The sequence below is a fragment of the Rhodnius prolixus genome, unplaced genomic scaffold (genome assembly GCF_049639745.1).
Source record: "Rhodnius prolixus isolate KJV_2025 unplaced genomic scaffold, Rpr scaffold_14, whole genome shotgun sequence".
NCBI classification, from domain to species: domain Eukaryota; kingdom Metazoa; phylum Arthropoda; class Insecta; order Hemiptera; family Reduviidae; genus Rhodnius; species Rhodnius prolixus.
The window spans coordinates 7,170,479-7,198,420 of NW_027411594.1; the positions used below are offsets into that span (position 1 = coordinate 7,170,479).

The following is a 27,942-nucleotide window of genomic DNA, read 5'->3' on the forward strand; positions in this document are numbered from 1 at the left end:
TTTGTATTAAAAATAAAACACCAAAACACACAAACAATATAAAACACTCAATTAATGTCAGATAGTTTTATCAACAGTCATATTTTTAATTTTTTTTAAACATATATATATATGTATTCAATAAATTTAGACATAAAAATAGTTTATATCTAACTAGTGTTCATAAAATACTTTAACTTTTTTCCTCCTTATGGGCCGCAACAATTTTTACCATAAGGAAATATGCTCACAAAAACAAAGATAATAATAAATTAAATAAAATAACAAAAAAATTAACTAAAAAAGATAAAAACATTCACACATTGTCTTGACCAATTATTGTTTATGTGTAGGTAATTATGAGTTCGGCCCTCTGCGCAGTTGGTGAAGACGATACTTTAGATCTGCGTTCGAGAAAGAATAAATGCCAGTTTCAGTCATGATACATTTTTATAATTGCCGAGCTTTCGACCTAGGGACTAGGGTCATCTTCAGGGCTAATTTACATCATTAGAGGGTTAGTGTGTCTTCTGTCTTGTCTATTCATTTTTGTTAAGTGAGGTAGAAGACACACTAACCCTCTAATGATGTAAATTAGCCCTGAAGATGACCCTAGTCCCTAGGTCGAAAGCTCGGCAATAATAAAAATGTATCATGACAGAAACTGGCATTTATTTTTTGATCCTATTGAAACTATGAATCAGTCAACAAAGATAATGAACAGCAAAGAAATAAAGTTGTTATGGAAAATAAAAAATGGTACAGTGAAAATGCTGTGCGATGGATCTTCTGGTAATAGCCGGAAATGTAAAACGGCCTAAAGCCACAGGTCCTCCACCTCTTCGTCGTACTTTGAATCTTCTAAAGGAAATCTGCTGTGTACTGATTAGATTGAATAGGGCTTGCGTTGTAGAGAAAATGGTGTATAAGAATCTAGACCCTGGATTTGAGGTGGATGAGACCAGCTAACTCGATAAGTGACTGGTCTGGATAAAGATTTCCTATCTCTCATTAGCAAAACGAACTTTTTTTACAAGGATTCGTTGGGGTGGGGGTGGGGGAGGAAATTATGCCCATATTTTATTTTTTTATTTTTCCTAAAACTGTTCGCCATCATTTGTTCGAGAACAATTTATGGATTTTATTTATTCCTTAATAGCCCAGTCAAATTAGGTAAAAAAAGGGATAAATCTCTGGATGGAAGATAATAAGCTATGAACTTGTATAAATCTTGGTTTTAGCATCTTATAAGTTGGCTCTAAAGTCTCATAGAATCTCGTGTTCAGTGGTCAAAGGTTACGAAACACCTATTTTTTGTGTGTAAATATCTTGGTTTCCTGTGCTCTAAATGATATTTAAAGTTATTACAAAAGTTGTAGAGCATCAAATTCCCTACTTTTATTCTATGAAATTTTTTAAACAATCAACCGTTCTTGAGATAGAGCACGAATAGTGGGAAGCGCTGTGTCTATAGTAAGTAATTCAGTACATAGTACGTTTTATAAAATTACAAAATATTATAATTCTCCAGAAACCTTAATTACTAACTTATTAATAGATAATAATAAGTAATATTTATAAATCTGTACCTCGGAGGGAAAAGGCACCATGTCACAAAAAGTAAATTTTACAGGGGAGCCAAATAAAGATATTTTTCCAAATTCATTTTTTGTTCCACTTTTCCGGTTATACTCTTTCCTGTACTTCTCACCGTAATTATTACATTAGGTATGGCCACTTTAACTCCCATATTTTAAAATATTTTATTTTGATCTCCATTGTGAAAAAAATTTATGCCCATGTAGTGCCTTTTACCCTTAAGTAATGAAGTATCATAGCGCTTTTTAAATATACATAAATCGCTTAATAGTAAATATAGGACATAGTGCTTTACACCTGTAGAAAGAGCAACAAAAAATTTGTAAAATGATGCCAAAATCTGAAAATCGAAAAAAATGGACATGGTGCCTTTTCTCTCCGAGGTACAGAAATATTATTCATAAATAAAATATTCGTTAAAATAATATTTAGTAAAATTATATTAAAAACTAGCTGTACCCGGGGCCACGCTTAGTTGTGGCTCAGTGTGGTTAAATGGAACTATTCTGAACGACGTAAGAGCTAAGGCAGTCATTTTTGGATCGAACGGCTGCCAGAATCAATCTAATTAGGATTATATGAAAAACTGCATAGAACTAAATTTGTAGAGAATTTTATGCTCTACAACTTTTGTAATAACTTTAAAGATCATTTAGAGCACTGGAAACAAGATATTTACAAAAAAATAAAAAATAAAAAGATTTTCGTGACCTTTGACCACTAATTTCTGGTGACACGTACACGAGATTCTATGAGACTTTTAAGACAACCTATAAAAATGCCAAAACAAAGATTTATACAAAGTTTACAGCTTATTATCTTCCATTCTATGGTAAATCCTAATTTGACTTAGGTTGTATTAGTAATAATTAATTTCTTTCAGTGTTTTCAGTGCATAATTATGTTAGTATGGTCTAATCTAATTAGTAAAAAGATATAAACCTAAGAGGAAAATAGAACTTTAGCTGACGAACTTCAACTTTAAAAAGAAAATCAATTTAAGAAAATATGTCTGTTAAATTTTAATAATTTTCTAGTTTTTCATTCTCCCCCCTCCTGCAAAAAATAGAAAGAAAGGAAATAGAAGCACATAATATTAATAGCTTTTTCAAATCTGTAATAAAATTAAATACATTACATAATTTAAAAAAATTAATATTTACAAGCTTTTAGTTTTCATATTTATGAATATATGTTTTGTTTTTGGTTTTTTATTCTCTTTTTCACTTGTATTCTTTTTTTGTTTAAATTTTTAATAAAATGTTTGCATACATATATTATTTTAATACATATTTTTTAAAAGTCTTTATCTTTATGTTATGGACATTTTTTATGTACCTACTTTCATAAAGATTTTATTTTGATTTCTTTATTTTTTTAAATCATTTTATTTTTTTCCTTTAATTTCCATTTTGAAATTTTCTGTACAAACATAAAATTATATTTACAATCACCCTGCTTTTGGAATAATGTCATTTTTTTTTTGTAAAATTATAAAATATAATACAAGAAGCAATTATTGAAAAAGTGTAAATAGGAAAATAGAAGAAAAAGAAATAGCGATTATAAAATTAAACCAAGAAATATTAAAATATGATTGAATATTGAGCTGTAAAGCCTCAAAGAGCAGCAACAATATAGGTGCTTACCCCGTCATCAAGATCAGGAATATAATGAATGTGAGTTATTGATAGTTACAATAGAGATACCCGGGCACCAGGATCTTTCTGGCAATTTTTAAGACCGATTATAAGGGCAAAAAAAAAGAGGTATAATTTCATTAGCCATCTTTTATAGGCCCACCGCTAGACTTATTGAGCCACCTTATTCGTAGCCCTTCGTAAAATAATCGTATCAGCTGATAAGGGGGGGGGGGAAATCTATAAATCCCCGGTAAACAAGGAATTTAGTTCTAATCTGAGTTGAACTATTCCTCTACAAAGTGATGAATTAGTTTTCATTAGATTCACCACACAAACAGTACAAATTTTGATGATTTTAAGATAAGGGCCTTAAGACAGTAAAAAACGGCCTACTCAAACATCTGGACTAACTGACAGACGCGTAACCTGCTAAAATTAAGCAAGGTTATCCTGCCAGGCTAAGAAACCTCACTGGCCTGACTTCTGGTCAGCTTGAGACTTTCACAGCGCTTATGTTAATTAATAAGTAGTGTGTGATTGGATTACTTGTAAGTTTTTCATGATGTTCAGCCTAAGCTAGCGGAATTTGGTAAGAGTTTGATTATAATCTGAAGGAGGTAAGTACAATTTGTTTTTTTTTTGTTTCAAATCAGATTTTAAATATTTCTTGATTTATATTATATAATCTTAAATTTTTTTAAAAAAACTTTTCATTTTCCATTTTCGAAACTTAAACAAAAAAAAAGCCAATTAAATCTAAAAATAAAAAAAAAGTAAAATTTTTAGTTTACAATACTCATTATATTTTATAGTAAAATTACTTTAGTTTTGCAAACTATAAAATCTTTTTGTAACTGTGTCTCCATCGAATTTTATCAATGTTATGAAAATAGTTTATAGACAATGCCCAAGTCTTTTTACACATATACATATATTTCTTCTGTTTTTTTTAAGACACCTTTTATTTTATTATAATTTTAATTTTTATTTCATTTTAATGCTGAAGCACCATTCACAATCTAATAATTAGTTATGAAAAAAAGAATAAAAATGAAGACAGAATTGTGAATTAATTGAAAATGTATATTGAAAACAGCAATATTGGCTATTTATTAATTTTAATTCAACGCTTATATTACAAGTGAAGTTTTGTTTTTTATGATTGAATTTCAATGATTTATTTCTATTAAATTTATTTTTTTCACTTTATTTAATTTCATTCAATTTTCAAAATGCTCAATGTGTTTCTATGAGTTTTTCTTTTCTTGTACAAAATGATTAAAAATGAAATTAATACTTGCATTTTAATTTAAATTTTTAATCGTTTTATTTTCCATCAATTAAAATTTGTTCGCATTAATGCAGCAGGTTATGGTTTATTTAATTTATGGTATTTATTATTTTGAACAAATATAATTTTTGAACCTGATAATTTAACACAAATTTTAGAAACGTATTGCAATATTTGTTTTCAATATTACAATTTTTTGGGCATCCAAGGTTGTTGTATGATCTTGGAGTAGTGGAAAACTTTTGTCAGAGATAAATTTTCCTATGTAATTTTCTTTTAGTTTCACATTTCTGTTTTCTGGTCAATTCCCAATTGAATTCTAAATAACACCACTTAAAATCGCCCGTACAACTAGCAAATATTTCCACATTTTCCTATTTTTGTTTGTTTTTGAAGTGAAATTATTTTACTGGGCACCACTTACTGAGCCGGAAAAGCTTGGCTACAATTAGCGATCAGATAATACAGAAAATACATTTTATATGAACGTTCTTCCACATTCTGGAAGTCGTCTATAGGAAATAGTGGATTAAACGCTTTTTCAGGAAATTTTGTCATTCTGGTTGGAATTTTTGTTTAACCACACTCACTAACGATATGGGAGGGCATTTGAGGGTATAGTCCTAGAGAATTAAAATCTCTAACTGCTGGCTCCTATCGCCTCCCATCCTCTAGAACTTGTCGAATAAATCTGGGTAAGTTTTCTATCACCTGGTGGTGGTTGAATGGTCTCACCATGTACCGTATGAAGCACAATAGATCTTTGGTTGCAGGGCAGAATTCCTCTAGATTGAAAAAAAAAAAGGGGAAACGTACTTCCCTGTTATCAGAGGTGTTGGGGTAGGGATTTTTTTTTAACCTTTGATAGCGAAATCAGGTTAAAGTTGGCCAATGGAAAAGGAGAATTTTTGTTCTATAGATAGCCAGGTCAAGTAGGACTTCTGGAAGATGTCAAGGCGGAATTATAGTTGCCTTTTCCTTCCATTCCATACGGATCCAGACAAATCGAACACACTGTTGTGCCCCAGTTTGGACTTTCTTTTTGTTGGGAGAGAAACAACCTAAGTTTCCGTTGAAGATAACCCATCACCTTCAAGAAAACGCTAACAAAGTTCTCTCGATGCTCCACAGCCAAGGGTTTAATGTTACAATCATTTATCTCTTTCCTTCTGCGAGAGTTCCGTTCATTTCCATTTTTACAAATTTCTGTATACTTAAAACAGCATTTCGATGCTGAGTACCATCTATCTGCAAAAAAGGCGATTGTAATCGTAGGCAAGATCAGTCTCGTATCCTCTTGTTTTTTTTTTTTTTGAAAATGTTCGTTCGGTCAGCTGATTTTTGCATCAGAAGTGGGTTAATAAGTTTGAAAAAGAGAATTTGACTGTAACTGTTTCCAACTCATACTTGGCTATGTTTTTTCCTTGGTTTTTTACAAGACACTGCTTCTTATTAGATTCCCTCACATGTGCTATATAACTTCTTCATCGGCGAAAATACGAATTGAACTTCAGCAAAATGCTGTTCTAATTATACATCCAATTACGTTGCCCACCGTATTATTGTTCCCATTTCATGTAGCACCAGCTGGAAACTGCATGCTGATGTCGGATCTTTTACGCAAAGATTGGGTTAGTTATTTGTTTACTTCGACCCTCTGCTCTTTTATGCAAACTCCTAATTGTTCTTCAATCATCTTAGCATCAGCCAAAACTGTCACTAATAGCTTCAATTTGAATAGAAATCACGAACAGATCACATCTTCTACATCTTTAATGATGGAAAACTGGGTCATAGCAAGTATCTTTCTGTTCTGCAGACTAATAGCTAACTCTTCAGCAGTGTTTAGGTGCTTTAGTTTTTCATGTTCTAAAATTGAAACTTTCTAAAATACATGATTCCCAATAAAAGAGAATAGGAAAAAAAAGTTTTAAGTATTCTCTTTAAATCGAATGTTTATATCGATTGTTTCTTTTGAAATTATTTTTTAAAAATATGGACCATGAAGTTTAGGTTTTAAAGAAATTTTTTAGCTCTGCTACTGGTTTCCAACTCTGGACGCTTTCCAGTAATAATAATAATCATTGAACATGAAAATTGAAGAAGAAACATATATAAATATTGTATTCTATTTCATTTGCAAAATATTTTGGTTTATTCTTTCCTCAAAATTATTTTAAGCAGAAAAAAACACATAGTTTTATTTTAAAATTTGTAATTATTAAATAGGAAACCGTTTTGCTTTTATTCAAATTAATAAATATTACTAAAGACATTATTCGTTGATTAATTTTAATTTCATAAATTTATTTATTTATTTTTTCCCTTTTAATGAGCAAATAATCATGAATGTTGTTTTTGTTTTTAATAAAATTACATACATTACAATTAATTTTCTTTTTTTATGATGAACATTGATCTTTTTATGGAAATAATTTTTCCCATTGGAAAAAGTGGGGGAATAGACATTTTTTAAGTGCATAAAGTACTTATTTCATTTTAAATTATTATTGAAAATTATTTCTTTATTTAAAAATTGGGCAAGTGAAAAAATTAATTTTATTGCGTAAATTAATTTATCTCAATAATAATGAGCTATTAATAATTAATTACATATATATATTTATTTATTTTTTTTCCATAAAATTTATCAAAACACCAAGCATATTTTAAAGAATCTAGTGCGCTCTAAATGATTTTGTTTTTTCTGTTTAATTTTTTTTCCTTCGTATTTCCAATTTTTGAATTTGTTTTTTCTTTTATTATTTTCTACTTAGAAAAAGTATAGTAAAATAAAATAACTATACAAACAAAAAAAAGAAAAAAGATATCTATCTTAACTAGGGAATCCAAAGTGGGAAAAATCGAAACTTTAATAAGAATGAAATCTTCAATTTAAAAAGAAAACAAATAAATGCTAGGAGATCTGGTTTCATAACACTGGGAACGACGAATGATGCTGGTGGGAATGGCCCCACGGATTTTCATCATCCACCTACTTTTACAAACTGGCCATCCAGGAAGCTGGGTTACTAGTGAAATTGGAAACTGGCTTTTATAAGATTTGATTGACTGAAGCTAAAAAAAAAAATGTTCTTAGAAGTCTTTTTGACGTTTTTGGCCAAATTTTATATGTCCCCAAAGGCAGTAAACGACATAAGGAGGTGCATATAAAAACACCTTGTTCAGTAGATACTCTCGCTACCCGCTTTTTCCCGGGACCCTATTCCTAATCCTGTTAATGTCACAAGGGCTTTTCCTCAACCAAATGCTCTTCAGTTGATTACAGGCTGGAAAAATCTTTTCTCCCCGTCTTCAGCAACTGAAATCCTATACTCCTTGTGCAGAAATTAAGTTATCTTGGATTGTACATGGGATAGATGGTTAAAAATGCATCCACATATCAGAATTGAAAAGTAATCGGCGCTACGTTTTGGCGAGACTCTTAAAAAAAAAACAAACTTTTACATGTTCTTATTACAGTATAGCCAAGGGAACTTTGGTCTCAAGTAATTGGTTCGTATTCGGTTTCTTTCGTAAATTAATGGCCCAACGCCTAAGCTTTGATTTACATCAAATTTATTAATTTTTCTTTTAATGTGATGTACTTTAACTCCTAAAATTGACCACATTCGGCAGACTTTTCAACGTTTTTTTTGACGTACAATACTTCTTTAAAAACTGAAATGGAAGGAGTATGAGGGTGTTCTTAATTGTGGGTTAAGGATTGAAAGAACCCTATGAAAGGTAGCATTCTCGAAATGGAGCTCGTACTTTTTAATTAGCACTTCAGGTTACAAATATCTCATCGTTATTACCGTTTTGATTTTGAAGTTAAATTCCTTTTTTTGTTTTTTACGTCCACGAATTTTACGTCATTACCGTAAACGGCAGGAAGTATTTTGTCAGCTGCCTGTTTTCAAGTTTTTTCATTTAAACTGTTGGCCGATTTAGTGAGTGTAAACGCAAAAGAAAAACGGTGGATTTTATTTAATTTACTACTGATTGATGGAAACATTGTCCGTGAATAAGCTTTCTTTTCACAAGCGATACGAGTTCAATGCGACGACAAAATTAAGTTATACTGTGCGCGCCGTTTTACATAGATAAACTCCTATTTGTACCAAGTGAGTTTTTAGAACTAAGGGCGAATGAATCTTCATTGCTACCTGATTTCTCTCAGGAAATGTAAAATTCCTTACATAAAGTAGGAGACATTCTTATCTTTTAAGCACTGATGGATGAATCAATGGCCTGAAACTGTTCAGCTGTTTTGAAAAACGAAAAAAAGAAAAGAAAATACAAACAGGGCACAAAAAAAGGAAGAAGTATTTCCCAGCTGGACCCAATTCATCAATTAACATCCACCATGACTCGTTTGATATCCCAAAATAATTATGAAACAGAATCTTCCTCCGCCCCTTTTTATTGGGGGGGGGGGGCAAACAAAAAGAAGGCTTCAGGTATTTTATTAAAACAAATTTTTAAATAAATTTTGAACTAGCCTATTTTTTTTTATAATAAAAAGAAAAATAAATAAATAATATAAACAACATTAGAATTACGTAAATTGCCATGTTCATTATTTTCTTGTTTTTACTTTTTTATTTTCAAAAATTTTAATTTAATCACGACAAGCTAAAAACTAGAAATTTTTCTTTTGTTCTGCCATTTTTCTTAATATCTAGACAATTAAAAATTCACAAAATATGCTCTGTCATTATTTTTCAATTACAAATTGTCGCATTAATTATTTTTTTTACCTTTTTATTTTTATTTAAATTTAATTTAGCTTATAGTACATTGTAAAGGTTTTTTTAATTTTATCGTAATACAAAAAATAATAATACAATTTTTTGTTTTTTTCATTTGTATTTGCCAAAAAAGTGCACAATGAGATTTCTTTTTTTTTTTTTTGTATTTTGCTTTTTTTATTAAAATCTAAAAAATTTACAAATAGCAAATAGCTTCACATAATTTTTATTATATTTATATACACTGCCGCTCAAAAGTTTAAGACCACCTGATTACTAAAACCCTAATTACACTTACGGTAGGCATACGTACAATGGCGGTGCTTCAAAAGACGTGTATAAGATTGTAACAGGCGACGAATCATGGATATATGCTGTATGAGCCGGAAACTAGACAGCTGTCGACTCTGTATGGGTGTTTCAAAATGAACCAAAACCAACAAAAGTTTTTTCGCGCTCGAAGCACTTCGAAACAAATGGTCGCCTGTTTTTTTTTGTTTTTTTTTTCCCCGGAAAAACTGGTCATGTGGCGCAACAGTGCCTTTAGAGCAGCAGTTCTCAACCTGTCAGTCGCGACCCCGACCAATGAGAAGAGCGAGAACCACCACTTTAGAGGGAACGTAGTAAGGTCAATTCTGTATGGTACACAACCATTTGTTTGCTTTGATGAAATAAGTAAAAACAAACAAGCCGTCGTCGGATCATTCTTCATCAAGACAATGCCAGCTGTCACACACATCTCGTCTAACAATTAACTATTTGAGCACTCAAAAAAAAAAAAAAAAAAAAAAATCGAATTAATGGGCCGGTACAGTCCTGATTTGGCACCAAATGACTTCTATTTATTTCCGAACGTCAAGAATAAATTACGTGCACAACGATTTTTTTCTGTCGGCAGCAGAAGAAGCCCGTTGATGCATTCAAAAACCATAGGTTTTGGAGGTGTCTCAAGCGGATTGGGGGGGGGGGGGAAATGCTTTGAAAAGTGGTTCGAACGCATGATTATGAGTATATCCTCATAAAGGAGAATATTTTGAAAAACAATAAAGTCATTTTCAATGACAAATTACTGTTTTTTTTTTTTATTATTAGGCTCAAAATATAAATAGTGCCCCTCGTATATTGAACTGTGTACTTCTGTTAACATATATTAAAGCTTCATTGTTGAAAAACAATGTTAGTTTGTGTTATTTATTCCAAAATATATCGAATATTCTCAAAAAATTGAGGTGGTCCTAAACTTTTGACCGGCAGTGTATATCTCGAGCAGTTCTTTTTTTTTTTTTTTTCAATTTTTTTTATTACAATTAATTAATTCCAAGTTTTAATTTATTCTTATCAAAGCATATTGTAATAATTTGTAATATATAAAAAAAGTTCTTTTATTTTTAAGTTTTACATTTTATAAATACAAATAATTGATTTTTTAAAAAAAAAAAAAAAAAATAATAAAATAACTAAAACAATAAAAATCCTATGGTTTTCTTTTTTCAATTCACAAAGTGCATGCACTCAGTTGCATATTCATTAATTGTGTTTCCAATGACATTTTACCACACAAAAAATGCATCACAAGACCTTTTTTTTTTTTTCCACTTCTTTATAGGAAACCTGTTTCTTTCCAAAAGATTTATCAAGAATATATTCTACAGATAAAATTCTAAGAAAATAAAGTAATATATTTTTGTTTAAAAAAAAAAAAGCTTGGCAATATTTTTAGCTAGCAAAAAAAAAAAAAAAGAAGACGTAAATCTACATAATCTTTCAATTTTATAAACTTTTATACTCTGGGTATATTTATTAAAAAAAATCAAATAATTAAAAACTATTTGTGGAAAATAATATTTTAATAAATTATAAGTCTTGAAATTTCATTTCTCGTGTAAGCAAAACATTATGGGACTCATATTAACTTCATACACTTACATGTGTGTGTATATATTATATATATTACTATTTAATACATGATAAATTTTTTTTTCTTACACATTTTATATTGTAAAATATTATTCTCTTCTTTAGCTTTTATATATATATAAAAAAAAGAAAGAAATTTTTAAAGAAAAGATTAAACTATTTAAGAAAAATGAAGAAAACGTATTAAAAAAACGATATAAATAGGCACTGCATTTGATTTTTACCTAGTTTTTTTTTGTTTTTTAATTATTATTAATAAATTAAATTTCTTTTCAATTTCATATATCTTTATTTTATTTTACAAATCTCTTTTCTTAATATTATCATTATTTTCATTTTTTTTTTTTCATTGTAAAACATATACGCGCGAGCAAAAATTAAATTAATTTTAATTATTATTTATTAATTTTTTTCAATTATTTTACTTATAAATCAAATTGATGTCATTTTTAGTGTCCTATATTATAAATTTTTTTTTGTATTGAAAAAATTTATCACAAAAATTAAAAAATATACATATCAGAGTTTACTTTTCTTTTTATACACATGTGAATTTTTTTTCTCCCCATTTTATTATTTTTATTTCTTTAATTTTTTCTAAAATTTTTTTTTTGTATACAATATAAATTTTGTGTTTGCTTTGTTTTTTGCTATCAGTTTTATGTACATTAAAAAAAATATGATAAAAATGAAAAAAAAAAATTGATATGCATAAAATAAAATAATCAGTAATTTAAAAACAGAAATGGGTTTTATTTAAAAAAAAATTAAATGAAATAAAAAAAAATAATTTTAACTTTTCAATAAAAAAAATACAACAAAAACAGGAAAAAAAAAATTACAATATTAACCTAATTTTAGGATGATAAAAAGGTAACATATAAAGGAACTAATACAATGAGATCATAATGGTTTGGTTGTTGTATGTTCTAACTATACTTGCGAGGATTTTGCGTCACCTTGTTGATGGAGATCTGTTATACTCGATCTTGAGGATATTAACGCTGATTCCTGGTGAAAAAAAAAAAAGAGGAAAAATTGATTAGAATTTCCAATCACTTACTAAAACTTTCCGTTTTGGGGTGCGGGAATTTCCCTCCCCTTTTTTTTTTCGGGAATCCCTTACCCGACGTGACATCGAACCTTGAAATATCATTTGAACTCTTTTCTCTCTTTTTTTTTTGCACATATTCAAACTTACCATTTCCTGAAGGGAATCCAGCCGTGCTATAGGAGCTTGAGGTGTTGGCAGATCTACATCATCAGTACTGGTAACACACCTGGTGGTTGTCAACAGTTGTCTTCGCCTTCCAAGTTCTGAGGCACCTCCTCGCCAACCATCACTACTGCTTCCATCGCTGCCATAATTATACAATAAGAATTATTTAAATACATATTTGCTTCTAAATAGCAATTTATTATAAATTTACGGTGCGTACCTCCTATCGTGCGCGTACGTAGGTGACAGTATAGTTTCTTCGTTACTCCTTTGATGAACTATTGGAGGCTGGAAATAAGATACAAAATTTTAGGTTTAATTAATTAGTTGACATTATATCAAATTTCTTCCTGTAAATTTTTTTCAGGAAAACAATAGGGCGGGATGGCGTACTGATTTAGATCAGTGATTAGATTAGATTCCATGAGGGTTGGCCAGCTAAATCTATGCAAAATCTAGGAAGCTGAATTGACTGAAACTGTTGAATCCTGTTTCTAGCGTCAAAGAACAAGGAAGAAGATGTTTCAATGTTGCAATAAATCAAATCATTTTTGCTGATCGTGGTCGTTAAAAAAGCAGATCTTTCGTAACTCTACAAAAGTCTTTAAAAACCCTCTTCTACTAAAACACGAATCTAATATCTGAGATTTACTTACATGAGATAAATCTACAGGTTGAGATTGACTTCTCCTTGGTACGATTACCCCTGGCTGTTGTCGTAATGGTGACGGATAAGGCAATCGTGATGCCTCCTGTCCCCTACAAGAGAGAATATGCACACATTTTATATAGATATCTATTTAGGTTTAGCGTTTAATTGTTGTTTTTTTCTATAAACGGGAGGAATGAGGAGTTATTTCTAGTCAGAATAGAGGGAATCCTCAATCTTATGCTTCTTCGGTTTTTAGAGGTGGTCAAACGGAGGAATCCTCAGGATTTCTATATGAATCTGTTGGGAACCGGGCGTCCATCGACGGCAGGGGAGTGGTTATTCCTGACTGCCGGGCCCTCCGAGAGATCAATTATATCCGCAAAAAAAAGAAACTTGATAAACGTCTTGGACTGAGTAAAAAATCTAAACAAGTTATTACCATCTTGTAGGACGTTTGAAGACGCTACGCATGGAACCTGATGGGTTCATGCAGATTCTGTGGGTTACAGATACAGACAATGTTGGGGGAGAGTATATAAATGATTTCTCAGGTATCTTAATTTGGAGAGAATGAGAAGTCTACATCTGGCACTGCAGGGGGCACCACTGAACTATATTGGGTTTTACATTACTCGTCCCATAAATATAGTTTTTTAAATAGCTAATTTACTTACCTAGGTTGAGCTTGCAATGCTGCATCATTCTGAGGTACACTAGAACTCCTTCGAACTGGAGACGGTCTTGAACGACTATCTACCCAGGACTGTTGCTGTAAATTGTCAAAAAAAGAAAAAAGTTTAAACATAGTTTATGAACTTGAAGAAACAATCTTTATACCAAAACGTAAGAGAATATATTTACCTCTCTATCAACAGAATCAATATTCTTCCCACCCGAAGCTTGATGTCTTAATATGGAAAGGATATGCCTGACATCTCCTGCTACTGATTGTTCTAGAGCCTCTAACTGTCTGTAATTACAAAAAAAATAATTTGATATCTTTACATTATCACATAAATATGAGAATTTCTGTCATCAGGTTAATGTTACTGTTGCTAGAATATGGCTGTTTCCAAAATTTTTCCGTCAGAATGTGCACACAGCTTTCAAGAAATTTTGAATGAAAAGTAATCTGCAGTGTGTGTGTCAATGAGGGCTTCATTCATTCATCTCATCCTAAGTAGTTAATTATTTCAATACAGCAAGGGCATGCCATCAATTAAAAAATATTTGTATTCTTTCTACTACAACTTCATGGTTAACAATAAATCCTAGAAACATGTTAGGATATGCTTCAAATGAGGTGATGATATCTGTTCTCTTGGGTATATCATCCCAGGCTTGTTGAAGATAAGTAAATAATACTTTTGATTGTTGAGGAAAACATCGTAGCCAAGACAAAATTTCTTTAAAAGTTCTTTTTATAGAAAGATTATGACAAACTTTTGCAAGGCTGAGATCAGAACATTCTCTACCTGCAAGATGGTAACCAGCATGATTATTCTGCAAGGGAAAGATAATACCAATCCCTATGTTTATCCCACACCATAATATCCAGCCCATATGACCTCAAATCAGCTTCAATCATATAGTCTCAATCTTCGTCCACATATATCGGCACAGACTAAAACAGAACTCGACCCTTAAGATTATGAAGTTTTATTGGTTGACCCCACTGATGTATTTCTTCATCCTCTTGGCTGACTTATTTCGACCTGACCGGGTCAGAAGAAGACCGAACGACGTTACACCTCTCTCTGTACTACGAGTATTTTAAACAGATTAAAACTTTTTACCAGATAAAATTCAATAAACAAATACTATCTACAGAACTCCAGAAGTTACTAATCTTCCACACTGTACTTCTTCAGCTTAAACTACTGCTATCTGATGTACAATGACCTTACTGGCGAACTGAACACTAAACTAAAAAGAGTTCTAAAATTCATGAATACATTTTATTTTCCATCTGTAGAAAAAAAAATTCTCATTTTAAGTCTTTTCACAAGTTGAATTGTTGTGAAAATAGAAGAAAATATTTGTTACGACATAATGCACTTCTCACTTCATGTCAGCTTTTCGACTCTCTTACAAACCTATTGTTACGAAACGGATAACTAATCTACACTTGCAATTAACTATTTCATAGATTAGACTTTACCAGATTGGCCACTTATTTTTTTTGTTTTTGTTTTATTTTACTTTATATTTAATTTTTTTTTGGAGGGGCATCGACTTCTAGGTTATTAAGGAGCATTTTTATTGAACTCCATCTAAATATTTTACCTGCTAATCCTATCTATCCTAAAATGTATATCACTATCACCACGAGCCTTGGACGTACAGCCACAATGCGAACATTTCTGTTCACCGTGGCTTGGGTATGCTATCACAGATGGCCCTGCAATAAAAAAAATATTATCTGTTATTTATTTCTTAAAACAATGAATATTATAATAATCTAAGGATAAATTAGTAGTTAACACTGACAGAGTGTTTAGTCTTGTAATTCGTTCTGTCAGTAGTTTTGGTTGTTTAATAGATGTCAGTTTGTTTTCTGTCCGAGTCGATCCAGTATATCTGGTTCTAGTAATCAATGCGCTGTCTTGGTCTATAAAGTACGTTCCGTAGGTACCAAACGGCTCTTAAAGCGGTATGATCACACTTAATTATGAAACTCATGCAATGTAGCATTAGTAGCTGCGCATAAATTATCAGCATTGATATGTACAAGAAATTATTGCAGTTTCAGTAGCGTAATTAAGGGATAGAGCTGTCTGAGAGTATAGTCTTTTTCACTTTTAATGTGTGTCGCCCACAATAGTCTTTTATCTCCTTCTACGCTACGATAATTTAAGTTTTCGTCAGTTTTTTGCTCCCCACCGGGAGTTAGTTGTTCATTTTTGAAGCAAGCATGGATTCAGTTTACTTAGAGAAATCATTTCAGCCTGTATCTTCTGTATGTTTTTATCTAGATTCAGCTAGTAGAACCCCTAGTATTTTGTTTTAATTGTGAGAATGCCATGAGTGTAGATTTATCCCCAATTCCTTTTTTTTCTCCCTCCTATTCACGATTTCACCCAGACTGAACGTTCCTAGTTGGCTATTTCAGAGTACACATTGTGCTTCTTAGTTCTTATTCTCAATTCTATGTAGTTTTTATTTTCATAATTCAATTAAATAAATACTCACCCTGTTGATGGGGTTTTAACATGGTGTTGGAATGTAGGGGACTGACAGATCCCGGAGTAGTATAATGGGAAGTGCTGCTTAAATGGCACTCCTCATTGGTCTGTTCGGGGGGCAGACCCTCTGAAACTTAAAAATAAATAAATAAAAATTGATAAATGTTGATTTTCTCTAACTACTGTTATAAATTTTCTAACAAAGAGACAGTTGCTTTTCAGTCACCAGAGGAAAAGGATTCGAAATTTTGGTTTTTAAAAATAGAGTTTTCTTTCATTCCCAGATTTGTAAACAATAAATTTTTTTTTCTCAAAATCGGTCAGGGAAAATAATTACTTTTTCAGATTTTCCTATACTCTCTCAAGAGGAAAAATTAAGAAAAATTTTATCAACCGAATGTGCCATAATAAACTCATTCCTCCCCCAGTTTATTTCGAAAACTTTTTCTCGAAAACGGTTACATCAATTTTCTTTAAACCAAAATTTATCAAGTTCTCAGGTGTGTTCTACCTTTATAGCTGGGATTTTCCTCTTTTTCCGTACCTAGTTCAACTTATTCTTGCTTTACTTGGGAAAGAGGATAAAGTTTTCGTGAAAATAGTCTATTTTGGGTTTTCACCTGTTTTTTGAGAAGATACATACACACACAAAAGGAAACTGCACAAGCTCAATTGATTGTGTCATGCATTTTTTTTTTTTTTTTTGAGGGGGCCATCTTTTTTTTTATAAAAATGCTAATCATCTCATCTGAAGCAAACATGTCCAGCTTTTCAGATATTACTACAGCATTTTTCACTTAGGTGACCCCAGTACCAAAGCATACAAACAGAAGACAATAGAACTGTTTTAGTCGCTCAAAATTAGTTGAAGAAAATTGAAGACTTATTATCACTTATAATAAACGCACTAAGTGAAAGTCGTCTTGAATGTTTTATATCTGATTTTAAAACTTAAAAGTAATTTTAAAAAAACTTACTGGGTGCTTGATGATCTAAAAGCGGCTGTGTTTCCCTAGAGGAATCCGAGGTCGCCGCCGAGGAACCTCTTAAATCCTGGCGCCGAACGTTTTGCGAACTCCCTGAATGTTTCATCCTACCCTCAGTCCGGACGCCAGCTAATTAGAAAGAATAACATTTGTAAACAATAACGGTAATAATAAAATGTATAATAAATAAAAATAAAATTAATGTATGCATAGATTCGGTCAATATAATTAAAAGAAATTCACAATTAACCACAAATGAAAGCAATTTAAACAAATAAGCCACATTAAAGCAATACACGAGAATGAAACTGTTATAAAATTTAATTAGTAGATACAAAAGTTGCAACATTTATTTTAATTAAAGGTAAAAAAAATAGGTTAGGTTGGTAATTAGCAAATATACTGCTCATTTAACTACATTTTGCAAAAGTAATTTTTTTTTTAAATGGACAATGGACTATTTTACGATGTAATGGTTTCCAAAAGGTTAAAAACTCAAGGGTTTACTCTCTTGATAAAACTTCCAAAAGATCTCGGCACATCACACTGCGTGCGCTTCGCGTTCAGGACTGTCACTAGTTTTAATAAAATCTTTGAAGGTAACTAAGGAGTTATGGTTACATCCAAGCGACATTACTTTTGCATTAAGGCAAAAGATAAGAAATGCAACATAAATTACAGCCTGGACAGAATAATTACCAAAATGGTAAGCACAAATTTTAATTACTTTAATGGTTTATAGTGATTGTAACAAACATTATATTTCGCATAAAGATATATATTACGTGCTAACATATAAAGCAATAAATTATATAAATATGGGTATTTAATTAAACAATAACAATATAAAATGAACAACCAATCCCAAGTTAGTAAAATAAATTAAATTTGTTACCTTTATAAAATATCTTCTGTCTATTCATTTTAACTAACTACCTGTTATAGTAGGGCTTCTTCTTTAATTGTGTTTTAATGTTCTCAATTAAAAATGAGTATTTTTTGGGGGCGTGTTTTAGGCCATTTCAAAAGTGAACAAATATTTGGAAAAGTTCCCTTTTTCGTATTTTTAGAAAAGCATTTTAAGAGTTGCCCCTCTCAGATAAAACCTTTTAACAGATCCGGTGATCTATCTGTTGCGACGAAAGCAACATTCGCGGCCAGCGAATTCATAGCAAATCTGATTTCTAAATCTATCTCCAGATCATAAGCTCAAAACCAAAGATAGTATCATCCAGGGTGTACTAAAAACTTTCTCTGAACGTTTCCATTTCTCTATGATGTTCCCAAAATATCATCAACTTTTCTTATTTTTTCCTTTCTCTCTCTGTTTCTCTCGTTAAACGTTTCGTATTGACTAAATTTTCTTAACCATAGAAATTTTTCTCCACCATCAATTTATGTATGTCTGGGTTCGTGGCGATTTGAAATTGTTGATACGAAATTTTTCTACTCATTCCTGCATTTCTGAAGATTCTTCGAAAGTTTGATGAACCTTTTGTATTATTTTTATGTTCTCATTGAATAAATATTATTTATTTAAAAAATAAAAAAATAATAATTTAAACTAACCATGCCACTCTAAATCTAGAAGATCTAAAAGAATTCAGAACTTTCTAATACTCTAATTCTATAAAAAAAAAACTAAAATTTTCCTTCTTCTTGTTATTTATCTAAAACCTAAAAAAAAAAATTAGGTAATGCTAAACTATATTCTCATGCGGTGCATTTTTTCTTATTTCTCTTTCTCTTACCCTAACACTAACGGATAACTTCGCGATTTCTATGGACTTTGAATTATATTGTCATGTTTAATAGTAATGAATTTTGTGCATCAATATTCTTTTTCAAATGATATGATGGAAAAAGTCAGGAGATTCCAGAGGTCATAATGGAGAAAGAAGTTGAAGATGATTACCGTTAAGGCCGAGTAAATGGCTGAGGGATCCTCGGACAAAGAAAGATCTGAAGAAAGAATTTAGAAGAATATTGTGGATCGTGCATTTAACTCTTTATGGCAGTGATTCTCAACCTGTTTTCTGGTCGCGGCGGCACACTTTTAACAATTTCAACATTTGGCGGTACACTAACAATAAGATAAGTTTAAAAGTATTTCACTTATCCCCATAATACACTGTGTAAAATAGTTTATGTTTATTTTCAATATAAAATAAAATAATATTGTACTGCAAAAAACAACAGTAAATGTTTATTAAGGGATTAATTACAAGTTAATAATGAGAATACTTTTAATGAGAAATTTGAGCTTGATCTTTTTTGATAATTACAGTTTATATTTGGTCTTATAGATGATAATGCTGCACTTGTTTAACGTGTATAACTTTATTACTAACGCAATGAGATTTCGTAGTACTTTGTTACAAGAGTAATGTCCAAACTGTGCCCAATAGAACTATTGTGTAACGTTATTTCGGTCAGTAATGCGAAGGATAATTTACGATTTTGTACCGCCTAGATTCCTATTTACTAACAGTTTATGTACTATTGAGTGTCAATTTCTTTTTTCTTTTTAAGTTCACCTGCAGTTGTATTACGTTTAAAGTTCTGTATAAGTTTGTTTATTTCAATTATGTTTAATTCTTAATTCTAATAGTACAATAAAAGGTTAACTCCTTCTGTAACATGCAACTTTTTATAAGTACAGAAATAAATAAAAAATAAATGATAATGCTACTCTCACATCGTCTTCTATATTTAATATATAATTTTTACTGTATGCATTTCTAGAAATTGGGCGGCACAGTGGTTGAGAATCACTGCTTTCTGGATTATCTCCACTTTGCTATGTAAGATCGTTGCTCTATCTTCGGAATGATTAGAGTTTCTTTACGCCCTTGTAAGTTTTGCAAAAAAGTTTAGAAAATTAAGCTGAAAAACGTTGAAATGGATCTGTGAGGTAAACAAAATAAGATAAAATGAAGCATGAGCTTAAAGTTATGTTACGGTAAGGAAGGAAGCATAATAAGGAATGGTAAGGGGGGGGGCACCTTTAGGCAGGATGGACCAGAAATGCAATAAATTGCACATTTAACATTAATTTTTTTTTTAAGGCTAAGTCAAAGGCCTCCTAAGGTAGAGTCCGGTATGCCTTAGAGAAATGAGACAATTTCAGATTTAACTTCTTTTTTATCGTTCAACTATCTGACTGATTTTTATAACCGTCAAGGGAGGAGAAGTTTATCCTGTTTGGGGGTACTTAGAAGTATCTTGGGTTTGAGGGACTCAAAGAGTTCGATGACCTTGTAAAAGTCGGGGGGAGTGGGGTAAGAGAAAGTTACTACTTGTAAAATAAAAAACAAAATCACTGATCCTAATTTGTGCCTAGTTAAACTACCAGGTGATTATTTTTTGTGTCCATTTTGGTGATTAAAACAGAATTAAAGGGATAACTTAAAAGGTTGGCTAAGAGTGGCTAAAATATAGTGTCGTCAAGAAGAAGAAGAAGAAGAAAATGAAAGAAAAGTAGAGCACATACCGGTGGTGAATTCTTCCTTGAGAGGCTGTTTACTGTTGAGGCCATGCAGGCGCAGATCTGTCAGGCTACGCTTCAGGTGACCGAACATGCCTACACCACACACATACACACGCCATCACACGCACACTAATCTCTCCTCTAGTAACAACTACTCATAAGAAAGAGTAACATGCTTCTCTTCTTAAGAATTTCAAAGGACTTTAGTCTTTTGAAATTTAAAATAAACAAATAAATAAATATAATGCCATTTTTCTTTTTTTGTTCTTCTGTATTTAAGGCAACCAATTTTTTGTTTTTAGCGACTATCGTCTTTGTAGAACACTTTCAAAGTCTGCCAAACTACATCGCCACCAAGGTTCTAATTCTTATCGTACTTATATGCTAATTGCCTGTTCTTAGATTTTTAATAAAACAAAGTCAAGCTTTATGTTAAAAATATTTGGCCGCTTATGAGCCCTATTTAAACAAAAAAAAGTTCAATTCATTGATAATGAGCTCAACGTTTCTGTGTACAAATCTAAGAAAAACATCAGGTACAAACTGTAGTTTAAGAACAGAACGGTTGTCATTTGAAAATGTGAGTATTTACAATTTCCTCCATAGCCCACTTCTTCAGGAAACTTGGCGTCCCTGCGAGTATCCCAACCTAACGACATATTACAGAGGGCCCCCCCCAATGCATTTCTAACAACGTTACACATAGGGCATTAAGAGATAGTTTTGTTTGTACATCATCTTCACTCCAGCTTTGCATTACACAGTATAAACCTGGATTAACCGGGCTGAGCTCCGGCTATATCCACCCCGGAAAACTGAAATCCCGGTTAAACCGAATACACAGTAATACACAGTAATACACAGTAATACACAGTAATACACAGTAATACACAGTAATACATGACTGTATCGATGTGGATTTTCTCTTCGATAGATAAACGAATACGTTTACGTTTAGCACCAGTTTTCTTAACGGATTCCATTGCGTAAGTGAAATACAAATTCGACCGAAAGGGCAAACGAAACATGTTTTCTGTAGGACGAACTGATTAACACTGAAGACTAGCTTGAGATTAGGCTGCTCTCTGGAAAGATTAAAATAATGCCGGTAATTATTCATAAAAATATTACACACGAACCGTGAAGTTGAAAATCAACCATTTACGACACCTTAAATCCCATGATCTTTTGTAAGACCGTGGTAAATCCCAAGAAATTCATTACTAATTGCACCATATTTTGGGTTTTTACATACATACATACATGACCCTTCAAGAAAATCAGGTATAAAAGAGTTGCTGCCACGCCTACAATTATGTTACATCGGAAGACAAAAAATTTTCCTGTCGCCATCGAAAATTAACTTTTGTTTCGGCGCCGATCCAGGTGTTCTTATGATGATTCAACATGATCCCGGTTAAACGAGGGCCAGTTAATCAGAGGTTGTACTGTATTACGTAGAAGTCTCTAGGATCCTGAACGAATTAGCGCTTAGCTTCTCAAGACATTTGACCGAAAAAGATTTGAACCGAAACAAAAAATGAATAAAACGATCTTTGTTTATAAGATCTTTCAAAAATAATATGTATCTATCTCCTTAAGGGATACCTAGTCACTACATATGTAGTAGAACCTAGACACCCATGGTTCGGGGCTGAGTAAATATTAAATTATGTCAAAAAACAGACTGTCTTGTCTGCAGGGCATACTTACATAAAATCAATGTCCATAGCAACTTCAAACTGTAGTATGTGCATGCAATACTGAAGAAGTTTTCAGACACATCACAATGGTATGCCGAAAATTCAATTACCAAAAAAAAATAGTAAAGATGTTTAGTTCAAAATACTTGGAGAGCTCTTTTACGTTATGAAGGATATATTTTCTAATAACCCTTGTGTGTTGATCGGGGGCTGGTCAGAACCTGACCGCCGAGCAGTATGGTTGTGGGATGTCTGCAAGTATATGAAAGATGAACGAATGAGTTAGGTTCAAGGGTTCCAGGTAAGAGGTTGGAATATCGAGTGCATCATCCCATATTTTGTAACATATTTACTTTATATCCTTCTGTAAATATCTTTTGGGTTTATTTTTCAGGTTAAAGTACCCAGGAATGTATGGTGAATGGTGAACGATGTGCGGCGAATGTTCGTGTGCTAGTCTGGTTGGTCGCGTTAGGTTTTCGTATTTATTTGTAGGAGTCCGCTAGGTTAGATTCGTGAATAAAAGAACAAGTGGCAAAAAAACAACAACAATGTAGCAGATATTAGCAAAAATTCAGATAAGATTAAAATCCTTGGTGAAGAATAGTTAGAAGACCTTCGATGTTCGATGGTGATACCAAATCTTCAGGATGAGAGTTTTGTTTAAGTTAAAAATCGAAGCTTTTCCGAAATCATTAAAAATATCATCACTGAAAACTTAATATAATCCAAGTATTCTACAATAAAAACAAAAAAATCTTTCAAATTCAAATAAAATTGAAACCAAAAATAGAAATTATATCCATTTTAGCCAGAGAAATATTCCAAGATTCAAAAAAATAAATCTCTTAAAGATGCATTAAAAAGAAAAAGAAATAAAGATAAGTGAATTTTTTTAAGCAACTCAGTAGACAATGCCAACAGACTCCTGGGTCACAGTCTGTGTTCCCACCCACATGCCAAGTCTGCACAAAGCTACTGAGCAGTTTACTCACCAAATACTTCTCCATCTAAAATTGAATTTATTTTAAATACCAAAATAAATTCAGGAACTATTTTTTTTTGGCTTTCAATTTTTTTTTTTTTTTTTTTTTTTTTTACATTTGAATGAAAAATCTACAATACTCTACTTCGTTATTTATTTATCTGCGACAATTTTTTTTTTTTGAGTTGTTATTAAAACATTTTGTTAGCATTTGATTTCATTCAAATGTTATTTGATTGGAAACGTTTTAAAGGTTATTGCATCATCCTTAGATTGCAGAACTTAACAAAGACGCTTTATTTTTTTTTGAAGTGATTTCTATTTGTTACTTTCGATTAATCGAAAAGAGTTAAGAGAAAGATCAGACGACAGACAGGTATGTGCAAGGGGTAGCCAGGAAATACAATCTGCAGAAGAGGACAGTCTGTAGGATTTGCTTGGCTGACCTTGTCCTTTTGGTGGTTCTGAATAGGACGAGATAAAAGTGATTGTTGAAACCCTAGCAACAAGATGGGTCTACCTTTTGAACTAATTGCATGAAACCATCCATGGCCTTGGATAGCTCGAATAGAATGTACCCAAATTCTAGACTTGAGACATGTTAATAAGGCTGGTAAAGTGCTTATTGATTTTTCACGAGTTATTAAATGTATTAATGAAAATATAACTTAATTCTGGGACTTAGGCTCCTTAAGAATGAAAAAAAAAAAAAAAAAAAAACAAGAGCTAAAATAATAGTCTTCAGAGGACCTCAACAGGATTATTCCCAGTAAACACGTGCAATCTAAAATATATATTTAACGTTTCCTTCTAAATCACGTCAGTAAGTGTTTTATTTCTGATTTTTCATAAATAAAGCAATGGATTATTCATTATAGTTACTGTTCTGCGATCTAAGGATGAGCTCTAGGATCGTGAAGAATTGAAAGATCAAGATAACATCTACAACACATTCAAAAAATTTATGGAAAGATTAAGAGGAGGGAAAAAATAAAGTATTATTTCAAAAGTAATAGAAGAAATTAAAGTTATAAAATACATAGATTACAGATTTATTGGGAACAACTGGGAATTTAGATAGAAATAATTGAATGTGGGGGGAGCCACACAAATATAAAAAGAACGTGCACTGTTAAGGCGAGAAATATGTTATATATACGTGTATAAAGGGGAGGACTTTTAGTCCTGTTGGATGTGAGAGGGACTAGGCCATTCTAACAAAAATAAATACATGCATAATGTAACTGCATTTTCGCATCATTTTCTCAATTATTATTTTAAAGTTAACTGCAAGTGATGCACTTTCTTTTTTATTTCATTTGGAAAATGCGTTTATACTTTTTCTTCTGCGATCAATTATGTTTTCCCTTTAGTAGTAAGTTAGCTAAGTTCAGAATATGTTTTATGAAGGTTATAAATGATGGTAAAATGAATTACAAGCATTATAATTTAATCGTACAGTTCTGAACGGCTGGAAAATTCGCTTTCAGCGTTCTCTGTTCAAAATAACTGTACTAATTCTTGCTTTATTTTCAATCAAATTTCAGTGGCTTATTTTTAAACCATCAATAATCTTTTCTTTTATAGAAAAGATTACTTTTCTTCTACTTAGTTAAGTCCAGTTTATTGTTTTCTGGATGTTTTAAAGTTTAAATAGTTTAATTAATTTTTTTGGTATCAGGTTTTGGGACCAGTAAGTTGCTTTGATTTTAAATTCATGATTCCTTTTTTTCAATGTTATTAGAAATATGAAGAATAAATGAAATTTAGGGACTAAATGATCAAAATTTTGATAATTTAGACAAATTTATCCTAAATTTTAAAAATGGAGATGCTTTCCAGTTACAGAGGTCTAGGTGAAGATGACTCTTAAGCTTAGCTTGAGTAAATGACAATATTAAACTTGAAGGAAAAGTAAGTACACGTAAATTTGCTTCCTAATTATCATTAAAATCACATCATTGCAGGAAAACCTTTAATTCCCAGTGAGCTGCTTGCTCAATATTTAGGGAAATTGTTGCAAACTTGTTCTTGTTTCCTATTTTTCTATATATCTTTCTATTCTTCGTATTATCGAATTTCGTACTTTTCCTAGATCAATTAGGGAGGTCTATCGGGCTGTAATGAAGTTTACTTCGAATCCTGCCCACTTATTTCGGGATTGTACAGCTGTTGTGCAAATCCAAAACGTTTTAAATAAGTATCCCTCCAAAAAATAAAAAAATAAATGAAATCAAAACTACAGTAAAACAAAAAATAAACGCATTTTTCAAATTTCCAAAATGATATTTATTTAAAATTAAAATATAAATAGAATCTCACCTTAATTTTTGCAGGTAGAATTTAAAAGTTCTTGTTATTTGAATTAAATGGAATTAAAATGGACAAAAAATTTGTAGGGTAAGGGTTTTTTTTTCTATTTTTAGAGGGGGTGCTAATTTAAAAAAAGTAATTAATAATAATAATAAACATTTTAAGTAGTGGCATATTAATTTTAGACTAAAATGGGGGTAATTTATTAAATGTGTTCATTTTACTTTTATTTTTACAATGTGCTAATAAAAAAGATAAATGGGAAATGTTTAAAATTCCTTTAAATAAGTAGTAAATATTAAGTGCACCTCATGCTCTAAGATTTCTTTGATTTCTTTAAATAAAAACCTAATTATATAAACTATAAATAATTTATTTAAATAAATCGATTAATTATTGAAAAAAAAAAATATTTATTTTACTTCAATTTGTGATAATTACAGAATAATTTGTTTACCAGTAATTGAATTGATCGTATGCGATCGATGATTGGTTTCATTGAATTGTAGATTTAATGGGGTTACATCTTGGCCAGCTTTATCCGTACTAAATTCTAAGATACCATGACCCATACATCGATCACTGGAAATAGGAAAAAAAAGAAGAAAAAATTATTAGCAAGTAAAAGAATCGATTTTAACACCATCATAGAATGCATATTAATTGTAGCCCTGATCGTTTCAGACTTACAGATCCATAAACAGAGATTGACTTAATCAATTTGGTGCAGAGATTTTGACTTCACTTATGTTACCATCTGGCAAAATAAACTTTTAACTGAGAAATACGTCTTGCACTACACCAAATTGATTTATCTACCGTGCCATAAACTCTCACAAAGTCTTCTCCACCCCCGCATATGAGATAGACCCCGCTAATGGGGGTCTAATAGAACGGCCCTTAAGGCTTACGCCTTTGTGACCCCCTTTGGATCTATTATGGGGGTCACTAATGTCCCTTTTTCTTGCCAACTTACCAACCAGTTCCTCACACAACAAATTCTCTCTACTCTCAATTCATTCTCCCCAAAGAGCTTACATGAAAATCATATTTTTTAGAAATCTTTAAACACAAAATTTGGAAGGCAAACAAAAAAAATCAACTTTTTCTGGCGAACTTACTGATCCCCGTTCTCTTCAAACGATGTACCTCGTTCCACGCTAGTTCTTAACGAAGGCCTATAATAATTCCTCCTAAAATCCATATCAAAATTTCCCCCACCGCCCACTTCTCCTGTGCCAAGATCTTGTGAATTAGTTCTGGAAGCCACTTTCCTAGTTTGTCGACTAGCCCACGGATCTACTCCGCCTTGTTCCTCCTAGGAAACGAAATTGATTTTTTTTTAGTTTATGGGGGATTTCATGGATGAATTTATTTATTAAACTGTTCCAAACTTAAATATTTTTGTTTTACTTACATCACGTAGATAAAAAGTAATTTCCAGATTATTTGTAAACGAAGAATAAAATTCTGGATATAATTCTAAAACGTCCAATAAATCGTCTCGATGTATTTTGTGCAGATCACAATAGGTTAAAGCTCTTACATTGCATTTAGATTTACCAATAGTTGTATGCGCGCACGGATTTTCACCAAATATATCATCTTTACCTGAAAATTAATGAAAAAAATAATAAATGATAATGTTTATTAATTTCTGAGAACAAATTTGGTTTAGCTTTTGAAATCTCTGAACAGTAAAACAAAACTGTGCAAGATGTTTTCCACAATGGAATTAAGTCTTTGTTTTCCCCAAATAAATCCGAAATTTATCCCTAAATTTGATTCTTCTACATTCGTGACAAGACAGTGCAATTTAGTGTCCATTTTAAAGACAGATAACTGTTGGGGGAATAAAAAGTCACAGATGCACGTCTAGTTAGGGTTGCCAACTGCCTTTTTTTTTTTTTTTTTTTTTTAAAGACAGTCCTTTTTCAACACCTGGTTGTCCTTGTCCTTTCTTAAATTAGGAAAGTACGCTTTTTGTCCTTTTTTTGCAGATATTGTTCACACAAATCAAATTTCTTTTATTGTATTTTTTATTTAAGTTCTGACTTCCGAGACATCTGGTGTACAGATTTGTAACTATTCGTATTTTTTGACAGAATTGAATTCAGTTAATTTGGACTTAGGTTAGAATTTAACATAAAAAACAGAAAAAAGTGAAAAATTTAGGGCAGGATCAGATCAGTATTTAATATAAACTGACTAATTTATTAAAAAAGG

At 31.3% G+C, this 27,942-nt stretch overlaps 1 protein-coding gene and 1 long non-coding RNA gene across 21 annotated transcripts in view; one reads left to right on the top strand and one right to left on the bottom strand.

Annotated features, from left to right (window-relative positions):
* Positions 1-27,942, top strand: part of LOC141451921 (uncharacterized) — a 75,256-nt gene that overhangs the window by 30,085 nt on the left and 17,229 nt on the right. For 2 of the 15 annotated variants that reach the window (XR_012457188.1, XR_012457189.1), the window contains exon 1: positions 27,327-27,941. The exons of 12 other annotated variants lie outside the window; for them this stretch is intronic. This is a non-coding gene — a long non-coding RNA (uncharacterized lncRNA). Of the gene's footprint in view, positions 1-17,353; positions 17,932-19,091; position 27,942 lie in introns of those variants that run through there. One more of the 15 variants, XR_012457187.1, reaches the window with a different exon arrangement.
* Positions 9,412-27,942, bottom strand: part of LOC141451914 (voltage-gated inwardly rectifying potassium channel KCNH6-like) — a 522,696-nt gene continuing 504,165 nt past the window's right edge. For 5 of the 6 annotated variants that reach the window (XM_074123727.1, XM_074123721.1, XM_074123724.1 and 2 more), the window contains 13 exons: positions 27,134-27,327; positions 26,838-27,034; positions 26,174-26,298; positions 20,719-20,808; positions 17,217-17,354; positions 16,247-16,372; positions 15,341-15,455; positions 13,916-14,024; positions 13,729-13,823; positions 13,059-13,161; positions 12,623-12,690; positions 12,385-12,541; positions 9,412-12,194 (listed from right to left, as the gene is read on the bottom strand). In XM_074123727.1, the coding sequence (XP_073979828.1) occupies positions 12,117-12,194; positions 12,385-12,541; positions 12,623-12,690; positions 13,059-13,161; positions 13,729-13,823; positions 13,916-14,024; positions 15,341-15,455; positions 16,247-16,372; positions 17,217-17,354; positions 20,719-20,808; positions 26,174-26,298; positions 26,838-27,034; positions 27,134-27,327 (1,595 nt within the window). In that variant the 3' untranslated portion in view covers positions 9,412-12,116. The remainder of the gene's footprint in view (positions 12,195-12,384; positions 12,542-12,622; positions 12,691-13,058; positions 13,162-13,728; positions 13,824-13,915; positions 14,025-15,340; positions 15,456-16,246; positions 16,373-17,216; positions 17,355-20,718; positions 20,809-26,173; positions 26,299-26,837; positions 27,035-27,133; positions 27,328-27,942) is intronic. The other variant, XM_074123725.1, reaches the window with a different exon arrangement.